At 33.1% G+C, this 25,972-nt stretch overlaps 1 protein-coding gene across 2 annotated transcripts in view; it reads right to left on the bottom strand.

Annotated features, from left to right (window-relative positions):
- Positions 1–25,972, bottom strand: part of LOC131066522 (uncharacterized) — an 86,630-nt gene that overhangs the window by 16,653 nt on the left and 44,005 nt on the right. For both annotated transcript variants that reach the window (XM_058001296.2, XM_058001297.2), the window contains 3 exons: positions 25,743–25,839; positions 8,934–9,004; positions 2,161–2,212 (listed from right to left, as the gene is read on the bottom strand). In XM_058001296.2, coding sequence (XP_057857279.2) covers positions 2,161–2,212; positions 8,934–9,004; positions 25,743–25,839 — 220 coding nt within the window. The remainder of the gene's footprint in view (positions 1–2,160; positions 2,213–8,933; positions 9,005–25,742; positions 25,840–25,972) is intronic.

Genomic DNA, 25,972 nt, shown 5'->3' with positions numbered 1-25,972 from the left:
GATTCCACAGCTTAGCTTTATGTTTTCTGGCAAGTAATGTCCTTATACATTATAAGTGAACACTGCCTATCTACAGATATTTAACCTCATAAAGGATTTAGATTGTTCTCACCTATTTTTAAGTGCTTGACTAATAATCTAAGTTACCAGTTTGGGTTCAGGTTTGAGGTCAGGTACAGGAGTTCACATATGCCGATACAGCAAAAGAAAATTTAGGTTTGATTTCTTTTGGTTAAGTACCAACTTCAAATAACCACAAAAATATAGCTGAAATTAAAAAAGCAAAGTAAATAAATCTATGTATGTTAATAACCACATACTACATACATTTTTATGATAAAACATACATTTAAAGGTTAAATTTGTATTAATTTAGAAAATGTTAATAAATATAAATTTGCACATTAAACTAAATAAATAATTAAATATAAAACATAATAAATAAGCAAAATTTAATCTTACTAAATAAATGCAATTCACATACAAATGCGGTGGATGTTTAAAAGCTTATAAAATGTAAAGAATGTGTAACATGTTTTTATTTAAATGAAGACAGTAACTATTACTTTTTACAGAAAAATGCAGCAGGTAATACTCCAGGACTAACTGTAACAAGATAAACATGCCCAGATTAATGAGGAAGATCTCCTTCTAAAATCAAAATTGTATCCTATAAGAAAACTGTAATTAAATGCCCTAAAATCTAAACCATATCCTCCAAAAATTACTAGTATAATTAAATTACATTAACTATTAGTGTTAACAACAATAACAAGGCTGGATGAAGCGTTGAAATCAATAAGCATATTGATAATATCAGAAGAGCCAAGCAAACAGGTTCGGATGTCTGCACAGGAATGTTGACCTTGCTACCACATTTTTCTTGGCTTCTTAACTGGAATGGTGCTGTTTCATGAAAAAAGTGAAAAAAAATTAAAAAAGGTTTTAGGAAAAAAAATGGCGCCTGATTTCGGTGCAGGTTTGCCTTGGCATGCTGCAGAGCATACCTCGACAAACTCAGGTGACCTCTAAAGAGCCCTGTCCACACCCATGGTGGACTGGACTGGGTACAAACTGGACCTGGATCCAGGGCTAATCTGAGTAAACCAGTAACAGTGCTAATAATCATTCAAGTTTCCTTCAATCACCAGGAAGGCAGATAATATTGCTCTACAAGCCTCAGCCCAGTTCTAGAGCAATGTCCACAATAGCAGTAAATGCACAATAAAGTTACTCTGTTGTCTTCAAGAATTTCCCCAACCCCTGCTAGGTTAAGGTTGCCTTCAGCCACCCTCTCAAAATTGAGTTTTACGTAGACCAGTGTTGGTGGTTCCCACTTTATCTCATTCCTAGTTTTCTTCTTAAGTATTTGTGACACAGAAAAATTAGAAATTTTAGGCTTAAAATTATTTTGTTCCATTTGACAAGTTGAAGAAACACTCAACACAGGGCATGCAGTAGAATTGGCAAAGTTTACAGATACAGCTGATTCTCATGAGAAACGCTAGATATACAGGAACCAATTTTGGTGACTGAGGGCTCAGAGAAAATAGAGAATTTTTTTTCCAGCTGATCATTAGCATGCACAAGATATGATGCTTCAATCCCTCTTCAAAACAGAGTGGACAATCGGAGTGTTTTATAACTCAAATTTAAAATAGACCAATTTGTAAGGAAAAATTCAAAAAAGAATAAAGTGTCTCGATCAATGGAGCTAGATGTGTGTTCTAGGTAAATCTAACAAAAAATTCTCTAATTGTGGCATCTAAGCTAAAAAAACAGCTCAGACTGTCAAAGACGAATTAAAATTCATTATCAAGATGCCAATTTCAAAAAGATAAACCACAAAATTTATTTCAAAAAAACACAAACCCTATCTATCTAAGACTGCATACGCAATGGACAGAAGAATAAAAAACACTTTGTGTACTCTATCTCTTCAGACCCAATGATTCTACCTGTTATCTGACAATGATAGGTGCTATTCCATTTCAAAAGACTGAACACAACAGAGCACTTATCTATTTATTATTTATGGCAAAGAAATCTTAAGGATCAGTTATGGTTTTATGTAGTTAAAATGGCGATTATAAGCGTTTTCAAAAATTCCTTGAAGAACAAATAACAATATAAGCAGTACTCATTAAAATTCTTCCTCACCTGGTAGGCCAAGTCCACTAATACCACGTGGTTTACCCTCTGGCAAGATTCCCTGCAAGTACAATCAAGAAAACCTTTGTATTTGTAAAAGAGACATGAGAACATAAAAGTCAAATGAAATAAAATATATGAAACAGCATGAAAATATATCATGAACCTTCAATAAAAGAAACATGTTAAATTATTAACCAAACCTTAAAAGCAATCTGATATTGAAAGTTGATGCAAGATAAATCATACATCATTGACATACAATATTCATGCAACATAATGTGCTACCAATCCATATTCCAAAGAATACTATTTTTTGTTTTCAATTACAATTACAAGAAAATTGGCACCATGTAAGTATTGCAGTTACTAAGACCTAATGATGTACTTAAGTTTGACTTCTATTGATGAATAAGCACAGTAAACCAGTAAAAGAAGATTTTAAATATTCATCCATTAGATGACAAGGTGAACGAAAAAACAATGATATAGCTTGTTTCTCTTGTAGACACAATACAATTGCATTTGCACTTTTTGATGGCATGGCTTATTAATATATTATTATTTTCAAATTTGTTCATTATGTTGGTTATAGCTTTATTGATATAGGGTATCTATACTGTTGATGCGAGTAAATGATTGGTTTGATATTAGGGATAAATAAATAAAGTCAAATACTAGGATAAACTTTTAATGAGTTTAACCTCAAATTGAACAAATAAAAACAATTTCTTCCAATAAAGTTTCCTTTCCATCCCATTATAACATTACTAACCAAAAAATAAGAACTACCTAACCTAAATACATTTTTGAAATTTTAGTGGAAAATCTATTGTTTAAACATGTGCTTGACAATTGACAAAATAAAATGCTCCTATAATTGACATAAAACTACTTAAAAGCTATGTTATTTGGTCTTCCTAAAAATCAGTTGGGTCTTGATTTGGTTTGAACTGGATCCATGATCTGATCTGATCTACCTGCGGATATGGTCTACATCCGTGAGAGTGGGGTTGTGTTTGTCAATGTCTAGAACAAACCCAAAAAAGATCTAGGCGAACCTAGGGTAAATTCGTCCATTTTTCTACCTCATTTATTTTTAATTTTTCCACCTTTCACATCGTGTTTTCAAAAATTATGAAAACAGCATGCCCCATCAAGGCCTATGTAGTTTTGAAGGTCTTCATTTGGGCATGTTTGCAATGGTGGTCTCCCTTGCCCTGCTAGGGGTGCTACCCCCAAACCCCTTCCTTGATACCAATAGGGGCACTACCCACAAATCCCCATGAAGCTATGTGATATGGTGCTATACAAAACTAATTTGGATGCTTCCACTTTCCAACATGTTACACTTGAGTTCAAAAAGTGAGCACTCTTTTAGTGCAAGTGGTAGTGGCACTATTCGTGATTCTTCAAATGTTCCTACATCTAATGTTAATGATGATGTTGGTGTTGATAATTTAGAAAATCTTTATGTTAATCTACCGACTACCTGGCTTCTATATCTTCTTGCCAGCCACCCCCCGGGAGGACATTTTATAACATTTATCATTTATGTTTTTATTGACATTAGTGTTTATAATGCTTTTGTTGATTATATTATGCTATGTGGTATTCTAAACTTAATTTCTGTTTTTAGTTTGCAAATATATATTATTTGTGATTTTTACATGTTTTTGTACATAGGAACACAAAAGGAACCTAACCCCAAATTTTGCTTTGCTAGAAACACTAAAATAAATATTAACAAAGACAATAAATGTAATGTCCCCTTCTCACACGTAAGCAAATTCATGGCCATTAGTTTATTTCTTATATTTTACTATAAGCTAATTGGTGTGAAAAAAGGGAAAAGTAAATTAAATAATTAAGTTGTCAAAAGTAATATTTCTTATATTTTAAACCGATAACTTATTTAATTATTATTTAAAAAGTGAAAAGCTGTGTAAAAAAGAGGTGTTAATCTCAAGGGGTAAAAAGATCATCGTTTTGCACACTTACAATATTTTTTAAATATTAAAGTCAATATGGAGCCAAAAAGGAAAATCGTCATTTTATTCAACGTGAAAGTTATAAAAAGAGTTGTGAAGAGAAATGGGTTACCATGATCATATCTTCTTTTTCTCTGAGTTTGGGAGTTTTTTATTTCTTGAGGACGAAAACTCTATAAGAAATACCAGTTTCAAAGATGAAAACCCTCCTAGTTGGACTTGGTGTCCTGCAAGTGAAGTTTTCTCAATTTACTAATTGAAGATAGATGTATTTGACGTATTTTGACGAGTTTGGTTTGCAAAATTCATTTCATGCTATTTGCATAAGCTTCTTTCAGTTTATGGACATGACTAAAGGTGTTGGGGCTGGTTGCACTTCTCCTTATGCTGGTCATACTTATTTATTAGGGCTATACCAGTTATAGTTTCTTGTTTTTCATGAAAAGGTGTAGCAAATCATCTTTTCTGCCTGTACAAAGTTGTCTTTGCTGTCCACGCTTCTTTGAGGTGAATTTGGAGGTTTGGGGAAGCCATACCATTGTACTTGTTGGTCATACAAGCTGGTGAAGGGGCATGTGAACACAGTCGATGAATCATTGCATTTTGGGAGCCCTTTCCATCATGTTTGGAGGCGCCTTATGACTGGATGTTGCTTCTAAGTTGTTGCTAGGTGGATAAATGGAGTTATGAGAGTTTCTATGACCTTTGTACTTGTTGTACTAAATGTACCAAGTTACCAACAATAAAAAAATTCACTTTCAGACCCATATCTAGTCTGCTATCTATTTCAGAATTGCAAGGTTTCATTTTAGTGTGTGTTTGGGGATGTGAAGAGGAGTTTGTAGCATAGAAACGGGACTCGGACTCGGCAACGCCGACCCGGACTCAGAGTCAAACTCAGCTTCAAACTCGGCTGGACTCGGGAAAGTGAAAAACTCAAGAAGTTTAGAGATTTTTAAAGATTTAAAATTTGTTTCATGCACCCTTTATTGAATACACCTTAAAGACACAATAACATCATCAAACTCGGCTCATTTGATTACATACACAAGTATACATCAATCACATAAGCATAAACGCAAATTGTAGGTGAAGGAAATAACAAACATAGATTTATAAATATTGTCAAATGTATACAATATTACAAAACTCATGGAATAAAAAATCCATATTATCATATGATCATCATCAAATGTTCCATACAAATACCAAAGGTAAATACAACTACAAGCCTATGGCTTAGAGGAGCCTGCACCCTCCGGCCCCGACCCAGGCCCCCTGTGAAGGCATCTAAGGTAGGTCCTAGATGATTCGACAGCCATAGCCGCTCCCCGTGACACCATGCCATGCTCACCAACATCGGGAACATCTGTGTCACTATCTACCTCTGAATCTAATGTCTTTGCTCGTGCTCTCCACTCCTCCTCTGCCATGGCTACAGTCTCAGCCACTGTATCTACCTGGTCGATCCAATCAGTGTCAAACGCTGTTTCCCCCCATATTTTTCAATGGGGGTTTGGGGGCAGCGCCCCCAAGATGGGGTCAAGGTGGGGTCAAGACTTTTAGTATTTAGTAAAGGCATCAGGTGTTATTTTTCTATTGGCTGATATGTTGTAACCCTAATTTTTCTCATTCTCAAGCGGAGATTGTAGTGAACAAAGACGAGATTATTCATTTAAAAAAAATTTTAAATAAGCATTTTTTTGGCCTTTTTTGGGCCTTGCTGCCGGCCGAGTCCTAGGCACAGGACTCACCGCATTTGGCGAGTTTATGCCAAACTCGCCAACTCGGTGAGTCTGGCGAGTTCGCCCCCTGGACTCGAACGAGTTCGAGTTCGAGCTCGCCAGACTCGGGGGGCATAAATCGTACTCGGACTCGCCAAGTTTGGCAAGTCCTGGGCGATTTTCCGATCTATGGTTTGTAGTGTGTTTTCAGTTATTTGACAGTTTGCTGGTTTTGGTGTTCTTTTGAGCAGTGTTTTTTGCATGTTAAAAGCGTGTTTCAGACCTGTTTGACAGAATGAGAGTGGTTACAAAGTGATATCAGACTTACATCTGCCTCTTGTTTCATCTATCAAAAGTATACTTCATGTTGGTTACTTAAATATTTTTGATCCATGTTATTTGGTCTCATTGTAGAAGTTGCAGTAGTTTAAATTTGTAAATTTGTAATCGGAACTTTGTATCAGCTTACATCAACATTTTATTGGCCCAAATGTTGATTAATAACACACTTTTATAAATACCTTGTAAATTGCAGATGGTAGTACCACTTAAGTCTTTCATTTAAATGCATTTTCATTTTGAAAGTTGAACTGTTTACTGCCAACAATTATAGCATTTCACATTCGGACCGTTTTAGCATGAACAAGCTACTATTATCAACCAATTTAGCCTAAGTCAAGATTAAAAATTCTACCAATAACATTAAATTGCATACACGCAATCTGCTGAAGAGGTGCTGATAAGCTGGCTTTGTGAAATATCCCTCTATTTTTTTCTCATTTCAAAACACAAGGATTTCCACCCATTACTGTTAGCATAATAAAATCCAACAAACTCAACCACTTGTTCAGTGGGAGTATTAGATAACAACTTGGAAAAACATACCAAAAATGAAAGAGAATACAACTTGGCGGTATAACCAGCCACTTCCACTTCTCAGCAGGCAATACAAAAACTAAACTCAACAACTTATTCAGAGGGAGTGCTAATATCAAATGCTTGAAAATAATGCAATAAGAAATTGGCGGTGAACAAGCCACTTCAACTTTTCAGTGGGGGATGCAAAAAGAAATAACTTGAAACTTATTGTAGCAAAAACTTGGCTGTATAACCAGCCACTTCCACTTATTCAGTGGGAAAGAGTTAGCTTTCAAAACTGAAATAAGCAAGCTGTTTTGTACTGCTAAATCAGCTGATACAATAAGCTAACTATGGAAAAACTCAGAGATATTGTTACAATATCATGGCTAATCCATAGAATGTCTAAACCAAACCCAATGCCAAATAAAATATAATGCAAACAGAGAATTTGGACAGCATTTAGCAACACTCTCATTTGTGAGAGCAATACTCTGATTGTTTTGAACAGCTACCCAAAAAATCACTGTTATGTTCATATCTCTCTTGAATCACCTTCGAAAGAGCCCAAACTAGAAGTAAATGAAGCACAGAGGCTGGACAACCAAGTAAGGAAAGCAAGCCGCCCCAGAGATCAACCCAAATAGATGACACACACTCCAATACAGCCCCCCAAAAGTGCTATGAACAGCAAGTTGGGCTGATCAGCTTTAAAAATCACACAAATTGGAGCAAATGGATGCCTAGGGCATAGGAGAAGAATGAATCCGTACCCACAAAAATCAGTTCAATCCTCCAACCAAGGTGAGTAAAAACGTGAAATCAGCAAGAGGGTATCCAAAACTAAAAAATCAAGAATTTCTCTGTTGAATCCAATGGCAACCTCTGAATGAAGCTGCTCCAATCAATTAGGAGTTATCTTTCAAACTTGAAACTGCAACAAGCTAGGAAGGCATGCAGCCCCAAAGCTAAGACTTTGAAAACATTTCAGCAGCACTTCATTATCTCAATATTCAACATACCCAAATGAGTCTCTCAAACTTGCTTTTATAGCTTTCGCAAAGGAATCAAGCCTCTTCTCCAGGCCATGTCGGATTAAAAGTTTACTTTATTTTAGTTTCCTTTTCATGTGCACAAATAACTTAATAAAATTATTAATAATTCTCAACTTAGACGACCACATGAGAACTCCAAGAAACCTGAATAAACCACCCCTCAAACAGGATTGCTAGAAATAGAAACCAAGTGTTGTACCATACTGCTAAAAACAGTACTTTTCTAAAATAGTACTTACTAAAAATAGCATACTGCTAAAAATAGTGTCTCCAATCTCCATTTGAATATTAAGTCCGGAAATCTTTTTTGATGATCTTGCATGTCATACCACTCTGAAGCTCTCGAGAAACCCCAAAAAACCAAAAAGGCAAACTGCCAAACTCCAATAAACACCCCTTTGAAATCCACCTTGAAGATGGAAACCCTAATTTAGTCTCTGTTTAGCCTACAGGTTTCCAAAATAGGTTAAAAATCCATCTAATAATCTAGAGCTGAGAAGGGGACATTACACTTTGCAGCTTCCATGTCCTATTACACAATCCACCAAAGAGGTGTTGATTAATTTGGCTCTGTCATCTACATATTCAAGTTATCTTGCCACCATTTCATATTTAACTGCATTCATCTAGATTAATTGTGAGGATGTAGGCACCATATGCTCTCCACCTTGCCCACTCTGGGTCTAGGTGATTAGAAAGTGTTGAAGACAATACATTGCATTTTTATATTGCAAAAATAAAAGGAAAAAGTAGGGCAGGTTGTTACAATAAAGTTTGAATTCTTGATATAATGAGAAATCACAATTTTTTCTTCAAATCGGAGAAAAAGCTAAATAATTTTGAGGGGAAATCGGAAGGGAAACTTGCAACTCTTAAGCTATAATTAGTCATTAATCAATTTCTTCAATTGTATAAAATTAAACTATGAGTATTATATCCAACTTTTTAATAGATGCCAACTAGCAACACTAATTTTCTATTAACTCTACAAGCTATAGGTGCCACATCAATTCAATTTTTCAACAACCATAATTGCAAAAATACTAGAAAGGCATAGCATAGAAAAGTTTCTAGATCAAACATTATAATAGTCCTAAAATTTCTTGAGATTAGATCTTCCCCTAAAGTGTAAAATCAAACTATAATACACATACCATTACTGCATCTAATAGAGAAGGACGTTGTTCCACACTTTCTCCTAGTCCGAACCCTCCCAACCAAAATCCTGTGATTCAAGTAACAATTAAGAAGTAAGTCTGGAACACAAGAAGGATTCAAACAACAAAAAATATTTTATATGGGCATGAGAAAAAGTTAGACAATGACCACTATGGAATAAATAGCTTCATACTCAAAGAAACTCTATAATCTCTTCAAAGAAAACATACAAGTTCCCACAAGATGTTTAAGAACTAACATATGAAGTGAACTATTGTGCAATATCATAGCACAGAAGTAAACATCTTCAAAGTTACATAAGGTTATGCAATAACAAGTGGATATACCATGATTACTACAAAATAGACAATAAAACTCCAAACAACTCCATGGCCTATTACCAATCTAACATACAAATTCCCATTGAACCTTTAAGATCTATCATATTAAGTAAATTAAAATATTTAAGAAGATTATTTTATCTAAAATTTAACTTAAAAAATATCCCTCAATGTTAGTCAGCATTGATGTATAAGACCGAAAAAAAAATTCACTATTATTCTACAAAACAAACTAACATTTAGCTTATTTATTAGAGAAAAAAAAAGAGTTTATAAGGGGAATATGTTGGAATATAAGGCTTACCTTCGTAATAAAGTCACTAAAGTAACTTACTTAATTTGCTAGTATTGCTATTTTTAGCAATTAAAATCTAGGACAAGTGTCACATGTATGGTTACATCTCACAAACTCTATATAAGGAGATGAAACTCAAAAACAATACTGTTCTATTTTTTGGAACATAGTATCAAAGCTTGAGGTCACAAGGTCATCTAAGGAATCACAAGTTACAACAAACAAGGTTTTCATCAAAATCAAAGGGCAGTTTTGTTAAAGAAAATCTTAGGCTGGAAAAAACAATCACAATTGCATCCATTTTAAGCAAAACACGAGCTGAAAATTTGCCAAAAAATCCTAATAATCTTCTGCAAAAATCATGTAGGGTTGTAGGACAAACCTTCTGGCACATGCAGATGAAAAAATACAATATTTTGGATGTGCATCAATTATACAAGAAAATAAAAATAAAATTGTAATTTTTGTATCTACAGTGTCAGGGATTTACAATATTATTCAAGGAACTTGAGCATAACTTTATGCAGGTTCCAGTCAAAAATAACCATTTTCAAAAGTTGTGCAACTTGGGCATTTTTCATGTGATTTTTATCACACAATTCATCATTTATCTATTACAGAAGTCCCAACTAGGTTAAATACAACGAACATCAATCTTTTCAAGTATTTTTATTCTAAATTCAAGATTTTTATTTTTTAAAAACAATTTTCAATGTTTCCAATAGCTTTCAGAGAATTTTCAAATATTTACGAGGCTTGAAAAATAATTTGGTTACATATTTAAAAAATTTTAGGCATTTTTTATTTTTATAGAAATGGAAATTTCATTAGATAGAAATTCTAGCCTGAACTTCCATACCAAAAAATTAAAACCAAGATGAAGCTAATGCACAAGAACCTTTTGACGAATAATAAATAGAAATAAGAAACCATCTATAGATGCCAATAAATCACTAGACTGGCAAAGTAGAGATGATAAAGCCAAAGCCATTGTGAGTCTTCCTCTCTTTGATTCCAAATACATAAAATTGATCTTGCTAAATCATCCAAGGAAGTCTAGGACAATTTGAATGCACTATATGAGCCAAAAGTGGTTAATGTAAATTTTCTCTAAAGCTTTATCTTTTTAAATTCCACACGACTAACGGAGTTATTATGCCTAGTCACAAGCAACTTGAGATCTTTCCTTTGACAGGTAGCAGAAGTCAATGCTTGAGAGGATGACAAGGATGCCAAAGCCATTTTGTTAACCAATTTGCCTCCTAAATTCAACAATGTCAACTTTACTCTTAGTTAGCTATGTTCTCAAACTCTAAAAGATTATGATTTCAACGAAATGGTTGCAGGAGATAGAGAAGATGCTCCTTGAACTAAGATGCCATTATTCACAAAAAATAATCATAGAAAACCAAATAAAAAGAAGGGGGTATTAAATGAAGCTCAAAGAAAAGCCAAATGAAGCTAACTTAACCATTGTTGAAGACTCTAGTGGTGAATAATTCGCTGATGAAATATATGTATAAAGCTTTTTTTTTTAAATAGGAAGGGATCTATTGGAGACAAAACACAGCATAGTCAGTTGCCAAAGTAGTTCAAAAGTCTGTGGATCCCGGGAATCATATCCTTACAATGGTCAGGAGGCAACTTGATGAAGCACTCTGGATGTAGCTTAGCATGGATTATTGTGATTCAGAAATATGGAAAGTGGTAATTGTAACATCAAAAATTGCATACCTTTGCAATTTTCACATAATATTTTGGGGTTACTTTAGTGTTCATAACCCTTAGTGTGTTTTAGGCTCATCTGTCCCTTGCCTTAACCTTTCCCACCTTCGATGTGAAGTTATGTCTAATGTTTTTGAAATTCCTCAACTTTTTTGTGTAAGGCAATATCTTTTACATGCTTATCTTTTGATTTTCTGGGATTTCTATCATGTCCCCTTCTCAAGAATAAAAGAACTAATTGAAGATCCATAGTCCATTTTTATTTCCTATAAGCTTAGGAACAAAATAAAGTAGATAATTTAATAATAGTATTTTAAGTCGAGCCCAATCTTCTATTCTAAAGGGCAACTTAAATATGATTATTAGAGTGGCCACCTAAATAGATATTATAAAGTCTATGTAGTACTTTACTTAAAATGTTTTTTTAAACGCTTGAAGGGGAAAGGTAAAATCAAATTGAAAGCCCAAAAATGAGGCCTATAAAGGAAAGGCAAATGCTCAAAGCAAAACATCCATTTGTCATTGAGTTTAATTCCATTTCCAAATTGAAGGATTCAAGGAAAAAAAGTTAAAACTCTTCGTGTGTGAGATCCAAAGGATGAAAACCCTCTTGGTTTCCATTGTGGATTTGAGGATGAAAACAGTCATGTTCGTTGGTGACAATTTTAGTCAAGAATAAAATTTGAGCTTATTGTTGTGATTTATTTTAACTAGAACAATTAATATTTGTAAGCAAATCATCATATCATCAATATTTATCAAGGTTTGTAGATCACATATTGTTGTGCCTAGTGTATGCTTTGCTCCACATTTAATAGAAGACCGATGGGTTTTTAGGCATTTTCACTCCATACCAGCTGACATTGTACTGCCCTAAGGATTTCATACAAATCCTTTTGACTACACCAACATCTTTCCCAGTAGTTTCTAATTGTCACAAACTAATTTCCAGTCAGCACCATTCTGAGTGAGCCATACAAGTTCATTTGTGTCAATTGATAAGGGTTTATGCCTGCCGTACAAGTTGTGGGATTTCCTCATTTTTCTGAGCTGAAAACAAGTAAAGACTTCTATAATTTATTCCAGGTCTATTCATGTGCTGTCCTAGGTTTTCCATACTGTTGAAGTGATTTATTATTGATTGTCTAGTTGCCATTTCCAGTTATAATTATCAGGGATCAAATATAAAGGTTTCCATAATTAATTTGGCATCATTAACCATTGAATTTATTGTTTAATCTTTAATGTTTTAATTTAATAAGAATTGAATTAAATTATGAAAATTATTATTGCTGATCATTATTTGTACAGGGTTAGTTGCATATTTTTAACATTAATTTTCAAATTTCATATAAACAAAATATAAAAAAAATTGTATTTTTTTAAGTTTCTGTTGGATTAGTTGTCATTGATGTCAAAGGATATCAAAGGTCAATGGAGATCGGTGAAGATGAAGATGACTCATCACCAAAACTCATTGAAGTTTGGTGGCCAATCATGGTACCCATGTTGGTGAAATAATCGATGATGCTGCTGTGATTATTCCCTCAACTTGGGTAAAAGTAAATTAAAAAATAAGATTTGAAATTTAATATTGGCCAACCTCTTTTGGAGGTATTCAAACTTGCAGATAATAATTTTATGCAATGGGCCGACTCATGTTAAGAAGATTTAAAAATGAAAATAAAATTACACTTTTCTAGGACCAACCAATGTTAAGAGGTTTCAAAATAAAAATAAAATAATATGTTGCTACGGCCAACTTCCCTAATGGAGAGCCCAATTTTAGTATGAAAAGGTGCATATAAATTAAAAGTTGCCACCCCTTGCAAAATGATACGTCCTTTCAATCAAGTTGGCCCCCTTGAGAAGATATAAGAAGAATTTATGAAGAGTTTTGAAGGCAAGCAATTATTGAATATCTTTCCATTTTTTAAACATATCTAACGGTATAAAAACCAAAAGTTTTAGAGAAAAAATATTGAAAATTATATTGCATATTTGTGAGCAAAAATATTTAAAGTTTGTGAGCAGATATTAAGGCAGATTTTTGATGAAGTCATGAGCTGATTTGCAAAGGAAATTTAGTACTGATCCAAGAATAAGTATCAAATAATTATCATATTATTCATTTGGAGGTTGTTGCCTCCCAACTGAGGAGATCGGGAGGTTGGTGCCTCATTAAAAGAAATTGGTGTCCCCTGCTGGGTTGGTGCTCAGTTGTGGGGATCGGTGTATCAAATGGGTTGGTGCCACAAATCATCAAGAGGGCATTGGTGTCTCCTGTGAGTTGGTGTCTACAGAATTTATTAGAAGGTTTTATACAAGCAATATTTCACCATGGTTTTCTCCAATCAGGGTGTGGATTTTTGTGCTTGCTTCATTGCGATTATTACAGTTTAATTAGTTATAAATTGACTTATATTGATTCAGCCCCACTCTCAATATAATTGTGTGTCTGTTAAAATACTTGTCATTGATGTCAAACAAATGATTATGGGCTGCACAAAGAATTTACACATGGTTTTATATTCTCAGAAATATTTTTAGAATAATCGTATTTCTGGTATACAGAGAATCTGAAAATATCTTACCTTCAGGATTCCACATTTTTTATCTATGCATTTGAAATCTGGTCTGAGTGAATATGACTTCACAGCGAATGTGGAATGATTGTGATTGCCTCAGCACCAATTATTTGCAATCCGATTAAAATATTTCTGTGTATTTCTGATCTCATTTGGCTATATCTGCAGGCTTCTTGTATCGAATGCACAGAAAATAAGTTTCAGACCTTCATGAAGAAGAGAAGATCATTGCTCTTAATCTTTTATTTGTTTTGATTCGAAATAATTAAAGACTATTGATTTTGTTTGAAGAGAGTTTTTATAAGGTAGATTGTTGATAAATAAGCCATAACGAAGAGAAGTTTGAGTGTCAGTTGGCAGTTGGAAATTGGTTATAACTACTTAGTGGTAGTTGGCAGTTGGTAGTTGAAGATTAGTAGAATTAGAATTCTTGCAAATAGAATAAGGGCCAATAGTGGTAGAAGAACCCTTTCATCATCAAATAAAGAATGATTTCTACACATTTCGTGATGAATAGGAGCTAAGCCAAGACAAATCCAATTTTGGTATCGTATCAAGAACAAGTACAGGGTTCTAGTAGACTATTATGGCAAAAATAATTCTTGGGTATGGTTTTATTATATATATATATATATATATATATATATATAGAATTGTAAATAAATGAGACAAATATATCATATAGTGTTTAATTTCAAATCTTTGATAGTATGATACTTCATCATCAATCAGTGGTAGCGATAAAGATAAATGTCAACTGATAGTTAAAAATTTCAATATTATGCCATGTATCAAAAATGTCTATGATGATTTAAATGAAAATCACTAGAATTACAAAATTTGAAAATAATACAATCAAAAATTTCTATCTCGGTCTTCAATATCCATCAAAAGAATCTTAAATCTAGTCGAACCTCTCTTGTCAAGCAACCAAGTGATTGATCAAATGCTACTAATAGTTAAAATGACAAAAAACTAAAACTGGTGAATATGGAGATCCTTCAGTAAAATTGTTGATGCTCAAGTGTAAAAATACTTCTGGAAGATATTTGAGAAAATTGGGCAAGTTGATCATTTGGTCCCTAACATTTCAACTTGTGGGTGCAAATCAACAAGGTATTAAGGTGCTTGGATTTCTAGTGGGTGCAAATCAACAAGGTATTAAGGTGCTTGGATTTCTAATGGGCCAAAGGAAAGCATACAACATATTGTTTGGTCAAGGTTGGCTACTAGCAACCAAAGCTGATCACAATTGTAAAAAGAATAAAACCTCCATTAAGAACAAAGGTCAAAAGCATATAATCAATTTGAAGCAACTGCTTTAGATTTGTCATATTCAAACTACCAAGAAGAATGGATGGAGAAGCAAGATGAAGGTCCGATGGAACTGAGTGATGAAGGAATTTTGAAATTACAATCATGTTCAGATGAAAGGAATTCTCCCCATCGCCAGTTTCATTGACAGATGGAGGATTGAGATATTTCCATCAAACTGTAAATTTTTTAAGCTACAGAGATCAATGAAGAGGATAAGGGTTGTGTGATTCCAAGCAATCTATAGAGAATGACTGTGAAAAGTTGGATAGATTATGTATGCAGGACACAATACAAGGTTTCAAAAAGCCTATTTTGTTAGAGTTGAGGAAATGACTATAATGAAGGTATGTCTCAAAATAATGATATTAAAAAAATAGTTGACTTGGAGCCTATAAAAAAGTAATGAAATAAACTGTATTATACAGTGGGTCAAACATAGAAGGGAAATTCTTAAAGTTAAGAAAGAAAAGAAATATACAAAAATAATTGTATGCAAAAAATTAGAAGAACAATTAAAAGTAATGATTTTCCCTTGACCCCATACAGCCACATCTTAAAATTATTTAAAGGCAAAAAAAATTATGTCTTAAAGTACAATCAGTTAAAAATCCTATATATTAGCATACGACTTCTTCAAAAAGGCCATTGATTTTCATTTTTTGTTGTCATACTACCCCCAATTAACAAGGTGTACAACCAACCTTTGCTTTAACAAAATGATTTAGCTTGGGCATTTCTTCCATCTGTTTCCCACATATTCTTGCACAACTTACTATAAATACTATCATACATGCTGATATCTCCTACACCATACAAGCTCTTCGGTAAATTCATATCTTGATCCTATTGTACAACTTATCTTCATTTTCTTTAGTCATACGATTCAATCCCCATCCAACTATCTGTAATGTCCACTACTAAGTTTAGGCCTGTTTTAACCATAATTCATCCATCTCAACAGACTTATCGCTTAAACTAAATTGATTAGGGGACCAAAACTATCTTAACATGAATCCAGTCAGTGATATTCCACGGTTCAATCAATAAATTGTTCATTCAATTTACTATTTCTAAATATATGTTTATCTATTTATATATTTAATCTATTTAATTTATTTTCAGATAGTATTATAATATATACATTTTACTGCAGAGCCATTCTTATAAAATATTATAATAGTTATAATCATTATATTATTTTCTGTAATTATATTATTATTAAGTTCTGCATAAGAACATTATCATGCTTCATATTTTAAGCATTCATATTAAGCACATCACCGTACATACCACCAAGAACAAAGACGTTTACTGCTTCTAAGCCTTCTAACTATTCCCCCCTTTTCTCTCCCTAATATGGCAATATCAATATGCTGTTAATATTTCGACTATCGCTTATAGTGATGAAGGCATAATTGTTGTTTCCGATTTTTGCTTGGGGAGCATGCAATGGAGTGGTGAATAAAAACCTTAGATCTATGCAACCAGAATTGGCCTTTTGAGGTATAATGCCCAATTGAGCAAATCCAATAATATATATAAATGAGATTAAATGACAAGTTCAATGATCCTGAATGGAATGGTATTGACCCTCTTAAGTATCCCTTCATTAAACGCAGCCCTTTGTTCTTCATCGCACCATTTCATAATTAACAAATCCGTCTTTATCGCACCTTGACAAACATTAATATAAACTTAATTAATTGGACTTTATTTTCTCTTAAACATGTTTTCTGTTTTTGACCCTCTTAACAGATCGCACTCCTTATTTTAAATGTTTCTTAATAAGTCTCTGACTCAAGCATATAGATCGCTGATCTTTGCCTTTCTTATTCCAACCCTTCCCTTTGACAAAATGAATTGTCTTTTGTGCATTATAAATCGTTTTTCTTTATTCTTTATCACCAAATCAAATTTTATTATTGCAAGTCAGTCTTTCCAAGATATTTGCTTCTCACAGGTCGATTTCTTCTTATTGTTAATTGCCGTTTGAAATGCATCAATCAAAGTATACTTAATCGCTGTCTATACTCCTCTAAAACATTTCGAGTATGTGCTATTCTATAATTCTCTATCGCTGCCTCTTAATGATAATTAATTCTATATTAGTAATAGCATCACTTAGTAATATTAAATATATAAATTATATATTTATTATTTTAAATATATAAATTGTGTTTACAATTAAAAATATGTAAATTATGTTTAAAATTTATAATATATATTATGTTTATAATATAATATTAATTTATTTTTATTTGAATATTTCAACAATATTATTAGTAATAAATATTAAGTATTAATTAATAAATAAATAAATTTCAAATAATCATTCGTTTGTAATTATTATATTAATTAATAATAATAATCGTTTCATTTAGAATATATATATAACGATCAAGGAGGGGACATGACACTACCATACAACTTACCTTTTACAGCCTAACACCTTTACTCCTATCTCCAAACTTCATTGCAATATCCCCCTTTCATGGCCTTTCTAGTATCTTCAAGACCTCCAACTTTCTTGGAGAGTGCCAATCTTTTTAGGAAAGGAATTTTGACGGGTGAATGCTAAAATATGTTGATCTAGATAATGAATACCATCAGTTAAAAATCCTATATATTAGCATACAACTTCTTCAAAAAGGCCATTGATTTTCATTTTTTGTTATCAAGCTACCCCCAATTAACAAGGTGTACGACCAAACTTTGCTCCAACAATATGATTTAGCTTGGGGATTTCTTCCATTCGTTTCCCACATATTGGTGCACAACTTACTATAAATACTATCATACATGCCGATATCTCCTACACCATACAAGCTCTTCAGTAAATTCATATCTTGATCCTATCGTACAACTTATCTTCATTTTCATTAGTCATATGATTCAATCCCTATCCAACTATCATACAACTTACCTTTTGCAGCCTAACACCTTTACTCCTATCGTCAAACTTCTTTGTGATATCCCCCTTTCATGGCCTTTCTAGTATCTTCAAGAACTCCAACTTTCTTGGAGAGCACCAATCTTTTTGGGAAAGGAATTTTGACACTGGTGAAAGCTAAAATATGTTGATCTAGATATTGAATACCATGACCATGAAACTATGGGAAACCTTTTCTCAAATCATAGAATATATTATGGCTTTTTGTAAAAGCAAAAGGAGTAATGTTAGCTCCCCATTGCAAAGGAAGTGGTAGCATATTTTTTGCTATTATTATTGCAAGTGGTAGCATTGTTCCAATCAACCATTGTTTGCAATGGCACTTTGTCCAACATGGAAAAGAAATCAATATATTGAAGACGACGAATTTTTACTTAGAGGTGGAGTATGAAACGTTTGTAAGACAAGATTTAAAATACTTGCCTTCCATTTTGAAATAGTGTAGACCTTATCTACCAAGATAGAAAAGTTTCAACAAGAGGTGATAAGACAAACTTTTAACCAAAAACCCATTATCAATCTAAAATGGTTCATCTTTCAAAGCACCATTTGAATAAGCAATTGATAAATGTCATCACTCAACACATAAATAAGTTAGTGGTTATTATATGTTGCCAACCATAGTTCGCAGACTCGGACTTGGAGAGTACTCGGCAAGCCCAAAAATTCTCAACCTAGCAAAAACACAGCAAATACACGACAAAACTCAGCAACTTAGAAAGTAAAAAAAAAAAATCTCTTAAAGAAACATTTTTTTTTGTAAAATTCAATTACTCAGTTACCGGTTCTTCCCTAAAATGCCCAAGTTCTGGTCCTGGTTCATGCCCGGTCCTGGTCCGAGCCTGGTTCGACCTAGGTCCCACCCGGGTCCTGCCCAAGCGGCTGGGTTCCCTGTGTGTCTAGGGAACCTAGCCACCTGGGCAGGACCCGGGTGGGACCCAGGTCGAACCAAGGAGGACCTGGGTGTAACGTCCTAGGGTTATTGTGACACTATCCAAACTTCACTGACCTTTCAACACAACAAACTACAACTGACAGATATTATTCCCGCTAGATTCACATAGCTAGATTGCAACTTAAATTAATTATAAAGGAGCAGATAAATAAATGAGGACAACTTAACTGTTTTATTATTATCTCTGGAATAACAGAATTTCAACTATCTGTTGCTCTGCAAATCCAAAGTTAGACCAAGTATGGAAACCTTTACAGTACTCTAAAAAATTGTAATGAGATGTATGAACAGTCCCCTAGTTAAGCTGGATGATACCTTGTATGGATTCCCTGATCTAAAATATTTTCTACTGTCCTTAGTTGCCTAGCTGAGTGTAAACAAGGGGTTATTGAATGTGCTTGCCTCAGGTATGAGGGTCATGATTTTTCTTTGGGTGTGGTGCTAGATAGATTCGATAAGCCAACCTGATGAAACTGGTTTCTCTCATTCAAAACAGCTAGTCTAAAGTTGGCTAGATTGTTGATGGACTAGGAACTGTGAACATATATAATTTTGATGTTTGAAGTTTGAACATATATGTATATATATAAAAAAAAATTAAAAATATATATATATGTGTGTGTGTGTGTGTGTATGGCCAAACCCGTACCCGTACCCAGGATTTTTTTTTTTTGCCGAATCCGTACCCGAATCCGAACCTAAATCCGAACCGGAACTGGTAACTTAGACAAAATGTATTCAACTATAAATTGACATCCCAAAAGAGCAAATGCATGGTTTTATATCAAAAACATATGAAAAATGCATTTTAACCAACGTTTTCCCTGTGTCGACATTTTTACCCATGTTTTTTTTAGTCTATAAAAATGTGAGTTAAACTTGTGAAAACTTGCCGAGCAAAAAAAAATTGAGAGTACTCACAAAGTTTTCAAACTATCTTACCAACAAATCACAAAGGATGAACAAGAGAAAATGTGTGTGGAATCACCAAAGCATAAGGGTTCAAGAATAGACTGCACTCTCAAGAGATGTGTGTGCAGGAAACATTCTACATGCACTAAAGAACATATGCATGCAACTTCAGAAGCCAATGCATGAGAACAATCATACCAAAAAAAATCTCCAAATAGCATAACCAATGTGTTGATAAAGAACTTGCACCCAAAACATATCAGGAAAAAAAAAATGCTCACAACCAAGAGTAAGGCAGCATACATAATTTTGGGTGATGTAAGATTCACAACCCTTAAGATGTTTTCACATCATGAATGAACAATGCTTGGTAAGTTTCAATATTGGTAGGTATAAGAATGAAGTGTTGTATGATATCATGCCAATGGATAAGTATCAAGTGTTGTTGGGAAGGCCAATGGCAATTCAAAATGCAATGCCTGACAATTGCACCAATACTTACAAGTTTGTGAAAGATGACTTATGACATAGCTTAAATCAGCTAAGAAATCCAAATGAGTAAAAAATCAAATCCAAAGTTACGCTGATTTTAAGAAAAGGGCCTTGCATTTATTGTGAGCATCATAGAAGAATGTGCAACAATGTAATAGGAGCTACAAAATGAGATTAAGAGCTTGTTGAAGGAATATGAGGACATTGTATCCAATGATATGCCTAAGGGGCTACAACAATAACAAAGCAATAATCATCATATGTACTTGACTCTAGGAGCAATTTTAACAAATAAAGCTCTGTATCGAATAAAGCCATGGGAGAATGAGGAAATGAGCTAGCGTGATCCCACAATACTAGGTTACACTTTTTGGTACATCTTGATTTTTGCTGAAATCATACATTTTTAAGAAAATATAATGATTTAAGCTTTAAGAGATCCCATTTGAAATAATTAATAGAGGAGAGTTAGATCAAAAGCTCTTAGATCAAAATTTCTTGGATAGAACCTCTCTACTTCTAGATCATACCTACAATGGATTCTCTTTCGCACCTATCAAAATGCTAATAAAAAACCACTTTTACATTAGCTTTTGGGGGGTCAAATAAATTCATTTAGAGGTTTTTTTTTAAATATTTAGTCCTCATTATAAACTTTCCAAATAGTATAATTTTTAATATATTTAATTTCATTAATATATTTATGTTTTATGTCTTATGAATGTAGGTTTTTTATCGAACAATTACCTCTATCCAAATTACAATTACTCTGTCTTCAAAAATTAACTAAATATATATATATATATATATATATAAAATAAATAAAAAAAAATATCTATTCACTAGATATTGGTGTGACAATTCTATATTTCAAAAATTAGAATTTCCTTCTTGGTATAAAAATTGTTATGCATTACCAAATAAATGTCACTTCTGAAAAATGTTGATTATTGTAAATATTGAGTTATTAAAAGTTATATAACAATATAAACAAACTAGTAGTTTACTTCATCTTCAAATTCTTAATGGTTTAGCTGCTATAGGTTTTAGAAAGCAAAGATCTGATGCAAAATGCTAATTTCAGTGTCAAGTTTGGCCAAAAACTGTAACCCAGTATTATGGGATCACCCGCTAATAATTACAAAAGCTTCTACCAAAAGCGTTAAACACGAAAACCCTGAGTCCCTATAATATATTGGTCATGTTAAAGCCAAATAAGGATGGAGAGAAAATAACGTATACAAATTATATAACCATTATCATGATCACTGTTATCACTTTCCACCACCAAGGATGGATGACTGATGGACTACCTAAGTGGAGTGTGATATTTAACTAAAAAAAATTCAAAAGAAAATATCATCAAGTCTACATTGATTAAGGGGATGCACGGAAGATAGAATTCAAGATAAAGGAAGAGATGCATGAGCAGTCACTCATGCCCTTCTTGGCCTAACCAACATGCCTAGTACCTTCATGGAGCTTATGAATGAAGTATTAAAACCCTTTATTGGAATGCATGATATTATATTTGGATGCTATGTTGTAGATACACCGAATGTAATTCATAAAGTTCAAAATTTAGAAAACTTTTTAAAAAATTAAAAAATCATTAGAGTTCATACAAAAAATGGCTAGGTTTCTTTATTTTAATATATTTACAAAAATAAATTAATAGAGTTTCTCTGGTGTTTTCTATAAATTAACACATGTAAAAACACATTGAGCCTTGCTGAATGCTTTGTCCTAACTTCGTATTGTGACTCTACGAAGAAAAAGTTTTGTTCATTGGATACTCTCTAAAGACAGGGTAATATTGGCAACATTGCCATAGTCAGTTTAAGACCATATTGTTGAGTAGCAACTTTGGCATTTGTGTGAAATCTTGAATCAGCATTCAAGGTTGGGCATCAATATCAGAGGCCATAGCTTAATTCTTCTCAAAATTTCTTTTATAGAAATGGAGCCCCTAAAATCACATAGTAATCTGACGAGGCATGTGCATCTGCAATTGCAATAGGCGATTGTAGGAGGTGAAATACTATTTGGTTTTGTTAGTTTTATTCTTTGTTGGCTATTTTTATTTAAGGTTCACTTTTTCATCTTAGGTTTTTGTTTTAATAACTTTATATAAAATTTAATACATTCAATTTTAAAATGTTTAAATTTTTATTTTTATTTCTATTTTTTTCATCAGTGAAGCACAAGGATTTTTAGCTTGGCCCTTGCTCCAGGAAATGTTTGAATTTTTTTAATATTTTAAATATTCAATTTATATTTTTAATTATATATAAAATTAACATTTTAAATTTATTTATATTTGAACATTTTTAAATTTTATATCTATTCTAATTTGTTGCATTGAAAGGTGTAAATTAAAATTCTAACAGAGTTATTGAAATTCAAATACCATACAGTTACAAATCAGATTAAAATCACCTCAAACACTTTTTAAAAATGAACTCAACACATTCAAATTGAAAAGTGGAAAATATATTCCTACGTGCTGTCTGCAGCTTTTTTCTCACAAATTGAATGGAAATACATGTGTAAGGTTATGTAGCCACTGGAATTATTATGTGATTCTAAATACATTCAATTTTTATGAGGAATACTGGGGATACAGAAAGATTAGATTAACCACTTCTGCTTGCAAGTATTCTTGGCTTGGAAAGAAAGATGGAAACTTCATCTCAGCTTGAGGCCTTGAAGTGTAGTGAAAAGTTGTTTTGTAAGCATAATTTCAGTGCTTTTTCTGCATCCCCCTATATTTTCTGTGTCCAGTAACTTTTGGTGTTGGACATTCCAAGTATGATGCCAAAACTCACCTACAGGTCATCTACTAGACCCAACGAATAAAAACGGCAAATACATAACATGAGAAATTTTCTGCTGCAAGTTTGCTAACTACGGTGCGATGTGTGTCTTTAGTGATCAGGATGTGTGTGTGTACAATTTATTTTAATGTTTTATTGTATTTACTAATTTTTTAATTTTTTTCATTACCCTTACCCTAAACTGGATACAACACCGAACAGTGTGGTACCATATCCACACACAAGATATGGCCTCAAAATGGGCTCATCTATGCATACATGCAGATAAAGTATCCATACCATATCTGGAAGTATCATATTTGTAACTCATATCTGATACGAGGATACATGTATTTGAGTAGGGGAGTGGAAGTATCCTGCAACCCTGTTTCCTAGATAAGTCTCTCAGTGTATTTGATATCTTCAGTTATATAGGTATTGCTGTTAGCATACGTTGCCTGTTTTTTATGCCATCTATATGATTGATGAGATACAGCTGATATAATGCTCCTAATATTTTTCTTTTATGAATCACCTGATTTTATGTTTTGGTATTTTAAACATATCAATATAAAGCACTTGATCATTATTTTAAAAAAGATGGATATTGTTGGCATTACATCATCGAGTTATTGCAACCCTTAGCCTTTATTTGGATATTGTCACTTACTGGCATTGCTAAATATTTCATTTATATCAGGTTTGAGCTGTTGTTCATATAAGTCTCACACGGTTGTGAAAGAATACTCTGGACTAAATGTATGTTATCATGGCCTCAACATGTTCGGCTCTGAATCAATAGAAATACTAAATAGAAGCTGCCTCAAATTCAAATTATGTCATGCTGAAGAAACCAATGGATTGAACCCCTTTATTATAGGAAAAGATAAGATAGGTATATTGATTAAATGCACTGGTTCACGAACTCTACCATAACTAACACTAAACCAAATATTACACCAACGGTCATAAGCAGATTTGAACAAGCATCCTTTACATGCTTTTAAGTCATTAACTCAGCATTAATAAGTGCATGTAACTAGAATTGACATACACAATGACTCATAGATGTAGACTCTAAAGAAAAGCACAATTCCTTGACATAAACCCTCGCAGAAGATGATGCAAACAATCAAAGATTTCGCATAAACTCCGCTACCTGAGTGTCTCCAAAAATCTACCTGGTGGATTCAATGTCAAATTTGTAACCATTCAAGGTTGTCTAATCTTCTGTCAAGCATGTTATGAGTTAAAATAATTTACTTAGTTTCTTTGAAGTGAATTAAAATTTAATAAGTGCCTTCAAATTCAGAGTGTCCAGTGAGTGAGAATGAATTCGAAGTAAAAGGGTTAGAAAATTTGCCTAACTTATTAAAACTGATGTAAAACAAAAGCAGACTAGTTGCGCTTGAACAATAACTCATAACCATATCTCATCATTGGGAAGCATGTTCGCTGCTAAAAATGTTTTTAAATTGTTGATAACTTGATAGCACACATGGAAAGCATTGTAAGCTGTACCATAATCATGCATTGTGAAAAATTATCATTTAAAGCAGAACTATGACAACTGAAAAGGAACCAGACTGCAGAAATTGACTGAAACATTAACCCAAGATGAGAGGCCTTAAAATGACGATCTGATACTATCTGGCATGCATCAGAAAGGAGGAAAGAATACAGATTCTTCTTTCTGCACAGAATGGAACATGGGACTTAACAAATTACACAATGTTTAAAGAGGCTATGTGTTTAGAATTGTCAAACATATTATGCCAATGGCATATGAGGCACTATACAAGACATATAATGACAAGCATACAACATAACATTGGGGATCACGACTTACTTTAGAATTGATAACATTGGGGATCACTATACAAGACATATAATGACAAGCATACAACATAACTGACTCTTAAACAATCTTTCTTATCATACAATCATAGTGTTTTTCTCCAAAGTATATTCAAATGAAATAACAAAAGGCCATGAGATACAGCCTCCATTAAGAAACCCCAAGAAAAGGAATGTCTTTTGAGCATTAACCTTTTCAAATACCAATCATGTCTTTAGAAATTCTGAAATAACAATCATGTCTTCTTACCATACATTAAAGAGTATAATGCATTCAGCTGACTCACCTCCCTATAGCCTTGGCCACAAAGACCAAGTACAACTCCACTATGAACCCACTTTCCTAACAAGCACTTTCCATAAACAAAAAATCCAATTGATACAAATACTCAGATGCAGCCTGTCCTTATATGCTATAAATCCTTTGAAAGTAATCATGGAATTTTTGAATAGGGAAGAGACTGTGTATCTCTGAATGCATATTGGACACCAAAAGACAACTTATTTGTTCTTATTGTTTCACACCTAAATGCACCCATAGAGTAGAGTAAGCAAACCTGAAACATTACGGCTTGCAATATCCTGAGCTGAACGTATACGCTCTTCCAGACTAGTACCTCCCACAATTGATCCAAGAGCAGTCTCCACATCCATCTAACCAAAAAAGAAGTATGAAAAAATGTGAATATCCAAATTTTTTGAAGGGTAAAACAAAAAATATTTGACATCCTTGTAGATGAAGACTGCATTTAACCACAATGCCTAGTTTATGTTAGAATCTCTTGAC

This window comes from Cryptomeria japonica, chromosome 3 (genome assembly GCF_030272615.1).
Source record: "Cryptomeria japonica chromosome 3, Sugi_1.0, whole genome shotgun sequence".
NCBI classification, from domain to species: Eukaryota; Viridiplantae; Streptophyta; class Pinopsida; order Cupressales; family Cupressaceae; genus Cryptomeria; species Cryptomeria japonica.
Note: the sequence above shows the minus strand (reverse complement) of the source record. Positions and strands in the feature narration are given on the sequence as shown.